The 7981-nt window shown below is 27.9% G+C and overlaps 1 protein-coding gene across 2 annotated transcripts; it reads right to left on the bottom strand.

Moving 5' to 3' along the window:
• Positions 1-3592, bottom strand: LOC101510786 (probable aquaporin NIP7-1). 2 transcript variants are annotated; one of them, XM_004495073.4, is made up of 6 exons: positions 3249-3592; positions 2403-2627; positions 1932-2126; positions 1764-1825; positions 311-519; positions 1-195 (listed from the first exon to the last, which is right to left on the bottom strand). In XM_004495073.4, the coding sequence occupies exons 1-6, from the start codon at positions 3438-3440 to the stop codon at positions 59-61; spliced, it is 1020 nt and encodes a 339-aa protein (XP_004495130.1). In that variant the 5' UTR covers positions 3441-3592; the 3' UTR covers positions 1-58. The 2 variants fall into 2 exon arrangements, with proteins under 2 accessions (XP_004495130.1, XP_004495131.1); XM_004495074.4 differs by having other exon boundaries at positions 339-519.
• Between the last annotated feature and the right edge of the window lie 4389 nt (positions 3593-7981).

Below are 7981 nucleotides of genomic sequence, written 5' to 3'. Positions count from 1 at the left end.
TTAATGTGAAAACCTTTACTATTGTCGTATGCAGCTTATGACCAAGTCTACTAATTAATTACAGTGACAACTTATGATAAACACCATCTGATATTGCTTCTGTTCTTAAAACATATCTTTGTCTGAACCCTTCCACTCTATTAGAGAACAAACTCCAATTTTTCTCTACAAGCAAAATCATGGACCCACTTCTCCCTAAGGAAAAAAAAAAAGGTACAATCAGGAATTGAACTAAGCAATGATTGGTTTTGAGTCAACGGTTTCTTTAGCCTTGTTGGAAAAACATGTTATTTCATTTTCATATACTAACTTGCACAAAAGGGTATGGGGTGACCAACATTAGTGATGTTTGAGGAGGTGCATTGTTGGTCTTGAAGACGTAGGAAACGGAACATTAGAGCTCCTGCTATAGCTCCTGAACTTGGGGCTATGATATATATCCAAATGTAATTAAATTTCCATGATACAATTGCTGGACCTAGTGATCTTGCTGGATTCATTGATCCACCTGAAACAGGGCTGCATTGAAAACCAAATTAGTTTATTATTATATTCATTGTCACGATTAATATAATTAATAAATATAAAGATTTTATTACAACATAACTTTTAATATAAAAATTTAATTAACTTTTCATCGAAAATGTTAGTCATTAATTTATTAGAAAGAGAGAAAAATATCAACCATATTTTCAAAGTTAAAAGTTGTTAGTTCAATGGTTCTGACAGTTGGGATTCAAGAATTGATACTCTTTAATCACGAGATTGATTGATGCAACTATTCATTAAAAATATGAATTTTATTTGTATATATCTTTTCACAAATTGAATGGCAGGAACAAGAGCTCTATCTCTCTTTCTTAAGTGATATTATTTTTTTCTATAAATTGTGTCATTTTATACATAATGGAATACGAAAATTGGTTATTACTATCTACTTTATCTCATCCATTTTTTATACTCTAAATGATCCTATATACTTCTCTAATGCATGAGTGAAGTGTATAAAACATTCTTTTTTAACATGCTATTGAAATATATTATTGGTGTTTAGTATAAATTATATCAAAGTTTTCTAAAATATCTTGAAGGGAATTCGCTCTTCATCTCATTTGCATCCGATTGATGGGGTCAAATTGAATCTAAAGGCTAATGTAACAAAACACTTTAGAATTTGCTACATACAATTTTCATTAACAACTTCATTATTAAAATCTTGCACACAATTGTCACCAACAAATCAACATAAATAACTCACATCTGTTTAGAATATTATATTGTCTCATTTTATGAATCAATGAATAAAGAAAAATAATGTTTTGATTTATAGTTAGTTTTTTTTCTTCTTCCCCTTTTTAGTTTTTAAACTCTAATTTTCAAAGTATTAGTAGAAAAGAGTTTAACATATGTCAAGTCCAATTTTACTATTATATTGTGTTATTATATTATATATTTTAAAATAATTGTAAAAAATCTATAAGATTATATATAATCAATAAATCTTAAACAACTTAAGAGCATAACATTTCTGACATTTAAATGATGTTTGAATTTACAATTAGACGATTAGAATATAATTACGGTGCCACTACGAATTTGAGTAAAATTACACTTGATAGCTTCGATCAAATCAAGGCAATGCTTTGATTTTGACAAACTCACCCATAATCCAAACAACAAATGTAGGATTTAAAAGAAAAAACTAATTCCACCGCAGGATTTACTAAGAGATTTTGAAAAAAAAAAGGTAAGTGAATAGGTACCCTGTTATTAGTACAGCAAGCCCAATTGCAATTCCAGCAACAAAACCGGATAAATGGCCCACCTGCACAATATTTTTTAAAGTTTTAGCTCATAGAAAATTGGAATAATTGTTAATATTTAAGGAACATATATAAAATATGTAATTTGATTCCTTAATTTGTACTTACTGATTGATGTTCAGATGTCAAAGCTGAAACCAAAAACATGATGATGAAAGTTGCAATAACCTCCACCCAGAAGGCAGAGTTGCATCCTTGAAGTGGTTGTGTCATCATAACATCTGATTTTATGCCATACACAAGGCTACCAATATATGTTGCCATCAAAGATCCTATTGTTTGTGCTATTATGTAAACTGGAACCTGTTCAAGATACAATAAAAAGGTATGTACTATTTGTAGTCATAAATAAACTAATCAATTATGCTACTTAAATTTTAATAAAGAATATATTGTTATTTGAATTAAATATATTTTCAATTCTTATAATTTTTTTCTTCCAATGTTTAGTTTGCACAGTAATTTATGTCAACAATTTTAATTTATATTAATACGTGAACTCATATATATTTTTAATTTATATTAAATTTTTATTTTTTAATGAAGACAGACTATGTTGTTGTTATTTTATATAACGACCTTAAACCATGGAAATTGACCAATTGTTGCAAAGGCTATTGTAACAGCTGGGTTAACATGTGCACAAGAAATTGGGCCTATAGAGAAAATTATGACAACAACTGTTAATCCTGCTGTAGCTGCATACTCCAGAAGGCCTACTGCACCATTTTGGTGTTGTGTGCTTGCAATGATTCCACATACACAAAACATCAATATAAAAGTACCCACCACCTCTGCCATCACCTACATATCACAATAAACTTCAAATTTAAACATGTTACAAACAATAAAAAATTACAAGGAAAATCTATTTTTTACAATTTTCATAAAGCATTATCTGAATGGTTACTCTAGTCCTGATAATGTTTTCTCAAAGTGCTACCTTTCGTGTTCTTTTAGACAACACTTTTGAATTCAAGTGTTACCTAAAATGTACACAATTCATACAATACTTTTTACATAGTTGCATAAAAGACTTTTTAAATTGGTTAAAAAATATTTTCTAAATCGGTTCCAAACCCCATTATAGGAACAACGGTTATAATAAGTGGGAACATTTAACTTGAGACTTTTCCATCTTTACACACCATATTAGAATTTTCCTAAAGTATCTACTTATATAAGTTGAAATGTTCTAAAGTGAGATCATAAGACTATTGAGAATTTTTTTTGAAGTTGATTTGAATTAAGAGGTAAATAAGTTAGAATAAATTTAAAAAAGAAGTTTGAAACCTTATGAAAGAGAAAATTACTAACATAATTAATATACTAAGATTTGCCTTTGATAAAAAAAATGAATATTGACAAAATAATCAAGGATGATTGCACGCTATATACACTTAGAAGGGTTGAATATAGTGTTACCATTCGAGCAAAGTTCAAGTCAATTTTGTTGGGTAAGAAATGCAGAGAAGAATTATTAGCCAAAAGATACCCATGCTTTAATGTTGAAGCTCTATAACCAATCTCTTTATCATCCCCCGACAAGCCACTACTTGATGCATAATTTGAAGCTAATTCGGGTGATGATTGCTTTTCAAACATGTCTTTAATCATATGATCAAACTAGTAACTCTTTGAACTCAACTTTGTGTAACAAAAATATTTCATTATAACTTAGCTTTTAATGAGATCTCATATATTTATAGTCAAGTAAGTGTAAATAACATGCTACTTAGAAAAGTTAAGTTTTCGGTATTGCATGGAACAGTCGTGTGATGCAACGATCATGGGTAAGTTTTATACTATGGTTGGAACTTTTTGTTGCTCACACGTATTTGGCTTATGAAAGTTTTTTGAGAAAGGGCTTCAACACACGATTCATGTGTTGCTTGTAGTGAGATAGGGTCATTGGAAAGAGCATATTTGTGCTTATTAACTGCTCCTACTTAGAAAGTTAACTTAATACTTATCAACAAATGTCAATTTATTCTTACTTTCTACTTATTCTTGATCAAGTAGAATCAAAACTAAAATCTACACCCCAACCACTTCCTCACTATAATATTGTTAGGTACTATTGATACCACTTATTTTTCAACCTTTCAATTCATTTCTCCAATTTCATTTTACTTATATTTATAATACTATTTTTTTTTTTATGTAAATATCTAATTACTTACACACCTTATACTCCATCAATATCAAAATATGAATTTTTGGACCAAATTGATTTATTTGGTATAAATTTTAGACTAAATATATAATTTTTTTATAACTTATTTATATTTTAGGACAGATGGGTGTATATAAGGTAAGAAATAGATGAAGATTAGTTACAATATACATATATGAAATTACAATCTATAAAAATAAAATAAAATAAACAATATTATGTAGACCGTTTTATTCATTTTAAATCAATGAGTAACTTAAACGAATTTTTACAGAAACATATAGTCCAGAAGTATATATTGATTTAATATGCTCATATTTTTTTAGTTACTAAAGGATACCGATACAAAGGAGCAATTCGTCTTCCGTAAAAGTGGGCCTTCGATAGCTGCAACCCAAGCCCAAGCAAACATTCGATGAGAGAAAAAACATTCACTTGCTAATTATTAGGACGAAGTTATTTTGTACTTATAATTGTGCAATGCATGTAAGAAATCAACGCAACGGGTACGAGACAAGAAAATGTCTCTTATTTTGTGTCCTTATTCTTTGCATTGGAGAATTTTTTTCATCCGTCTCATCTCCACGGTCGTTGAAGGATCTCATCAATATAAAATATAATTATATTTATCTTATTCTCCATTAAATTGTTGGTGGTAAGAGTCTTGTGACAACAATAAAATTTGAATAATATATGCAATGACATGATGTCAAAAGATTTTAAACAGTTTTTTATAGACATGTCAATAGGGACAACAAGTGGGTCAAAGTGATATTAGGGAAGTTGAAATGCAATGTCGATGTAGTGTTTCATGTTAGAAAATGGGAATATTGGGCTTCTTGTGCTTATGATCGGGACCTAGTTTGAAGTTGATTCCAAGGTTGTGGCAAAGGCCATAAATTCTCAAAATCTTATGGTGTGTTTGGTCCAGGAAAATAATGAGAAGAGAGAAAGAGATGGGAATGAGTAAAACAATTAAAGAAAATGAAAAATAAAGTAAATTTGATATATTATTTAATATAAGAGAATGATATAAAAATTATATAAGAGAGAAGTGATAGTATGTTTAATGAAAAAGTGATTGATACTTTGGAAATGGTTCATCGTCATGGTTTATTTGTAAGAAACATAGAAGAAAACAATTTTGTTTATTTTTTTCATTAATGGGTTACTATACATTCTTGTAATTATTTTTTTTGAAATAGTAAAATTGCATTAATGTAATAGACCTCCGGCACAAAAAGGGCACAGAGGATTTGAAGTAAAATAATATTTAGACAATTTATCTAAATATACAAAGAAATACATCATAAACGATTTAAACACATATCAACAATAGTCCTACACCAAAATCATCGATAACATTACAATATTTAAAACGATCATTTTGTAGTAGATTTTGAGTACCTGATGCCCCTTGTACTCGGTTAAATACAATTTTCTTTATAAAAAAAATGCCATAATATTTTCTTAAGTGGACAAAATAAACCTTTATCCACTTCTACATTTGCTTAATATCTAGGTATAAAATTGGAAAAAGTTAAAAAAAAAATTGCTTCCAACACTTTTCTTTTCAGCTATGGAGAGAGAATCTTGGATGATTTATACACTTTTTTAACTTCTATCTCACATTTCTCTCATCTCAATCTCTCTTTCTCTCTTACCTATTTCTTCCCAAATAAACACACCTTAAAATATTTAACTCCATTGATTATTAATCATATACAATAAATCTATTTCTAAAAAAAAATACAAATAACATTTTTCACAAAATTTAATTTTCTAATAAAAAAATTATATAAAAAAATTTCATTATCCTAACATTCTAATATAGAATTACTACATCGTTCCAAAATAAAAATAAAAATGTGTTAAAAAAAATTGATATTTTTAGTCTAGAGTATCTCTTAAATATGCAACACTATCTTGAATAGGTATGACAAGGTATTGAGAGCAAGTTTTTTCTCCTCACAGTGTCTCTAATCTTTGTTAGGGTTGGAATTTCATTCACCATCCCCATCTATACAGGAGTAAGATTTTCTCGCCTTGTCTTTGCCTCCGCAAATAAATAATAATAATATAGTTATTATAATTAATGTTAAAAAAATTATTAAATAATAATAAAATAAAATTATATTTTCTATTGAAAGGAAATTAAAATTCATAATATAAAATATATGAAATAAAATGAATAAATATATTTATATTAAAACATAAAAATAAAAATATTTTATAGCACATTAGATTTGAGTGACATATCAACACCCTCATATTTATCATGGATTTTAAATTTTAGAGGAAACTCGCACCTAATCAAAACCAAGCTTTTTCATTAAAGTTGGAACGAATTCAGTCATATTTAAATACAAGTTATCTTGGTATACCTAGTATTGAGTGAAACCAATAAATGCAACATAAACTAGTTTGGGACCAATTTGTTATCCGATATTTCTGCAGTGTTTCTTTTAAGTGGAACTTGTTTGGTGACTTAGAGAAGTGATTTTGGAATATGATTTGTATGGTACTCTTTTTATTAGTTAATGATTACATCGAAGGTTTTGGGAATTGGGTCTTTCATTTGTGCCAAAATAAAATGATGACACATTGACACTGATGAATCATAAAGCATTTGATTCTAGCAAGTATGGGACCAATAAGAGTTTGTTCAAAGAAGAGACAAGTGAGACTGTTGAATGAAATCTCAAATATTTTTATATCTTAAATTTATAATTTTTATTTAATTAATATTATTAATTCTTTTACTGTAGAATTTTTAATCTTTATAGTATAAATTTTACTCCCTGATGTTGGTACTAACTAATTTAATAACTAATATTTATTTATAAGTTGTTTAATAATGTATCTATAAAAAATATTATTTAATATTATTAAAAACATTAGACTCCTCCAATTTTATTATTGTTAATTTTTATATAGCTCATGTTAAACTTTAGGCCTCTAGATTTATTAGGCTGAGACCAGGGCCAATTATAGTGTGCAAAATAGTTTATGTCCTATTTGTAAACAAACCTTAAGCATATTTTACATTTGATCAAGTTTTTGTTCACATTATGTAAATTTTGAGAATCCGGCACATCACTTTTTTCTCTCTCAAAATGTATAAAGATCTCTATTGATAATTTAATGTACACCAAACATTTTTCTTACAAATTTATGAAGCCCAAAAAATGAATAACTCTGCATCTATATAAATAAAAGAGAAATTTATGTCAACACAAAAACAAAAGGTAATCTTATTTTGTTTCAAGTTATATTTCCATGATATATAGATGAATTAGCAGGCCAAACAAGTATACTGTTGATTTTGCCCATTGTGCAAATGAAAGGACAAAAACAAAGTGATAATCAAGTGTCTTAGATGTTCCTGTCAGTCACCTGAAACTACAAATGATGATTGATGTCAAGACTCCAAAATGCCCCAACACTGAATCATGTAGGCTGAGCTACTTGATGAATAGTACTGTAGTAGTATCATATAAATTAATTAAAATAAATTATTTTCTTCTTTGATATATATAAATATCGTGTCTAAAAATTTCTTGAAATTTTTATTTTTATGTTGGAGTATTATTATTTACTTGTATAGATAGAGTACATGCAACTGAATATATAAGAGTACTCTCAATCCAACTAAGTAAGTAATAATAATGATTGGATAAGTAACAATGTCACACCCAATCATTTAGTATTAATTAAACATGAATTAGATTGACTTAGACATCCTAATCTTTGTGTTGAAAATTAATCATCAAGGATATAAAATTGTGAGCATAACAAACCCTGTCCTTTTATAATTACTATGTCTTATCTATAGTGCATGGTTTTCCATGTTAATATTTGTGGAATAACAAAAAAAGACTAATTAGGATTAGTCTTATGATAAGACTATGTAGTTTTAGTTGTTTCATGTCAAGGGTGAACAACAAAGGGTTAATTTCCCCAACAAAGAGATTAATTGGGA

This window comes from Cicer arietinum, chromosome 4, assembly GCF_000331145.2.
Source record: "Cicer arietinum cultivar CDC Frontier isolate Library 1 chromosome 4, Cicar.CDCFrontier_v2.0, whole genome shotgun sequence".
NCBI classification, from domain to species: domain Eukaryota; kingdom Viridiplantae; phylum Streptophyta; class Magnoliopsida; order Fabales; family Fabaceae; genus Cicer; species Cicer arietinum.
This window is presented reverse-complemented; position numbering and strand designations above follow the sequence as displayed.

Excerpts from the sequence above, each read along its gene's own strand:
- LOC101510786 (XM_004495073.4), bottom strand. The coding sequence starts at position 3,440 with ATGATTAAAGACATGTTTGAAAAGCAATCATCACCCGAATTAGCTTCA. Across the intron at positions 520-1,763 it reads CTTGCTGTACTAATAACAGG|CCCTGTTTCAGGTGGATCAA; the intron begins GTACCTATTCAC and ends TTTTCAATGCAG. Across the intron at positions 196-310 it reads CCCCATACCCTTTTGTGCAA|GGAGAAGTGGGTCCATGATT; the intron begins GTTAGTATATGA and ends TTTTTTCCTTAG.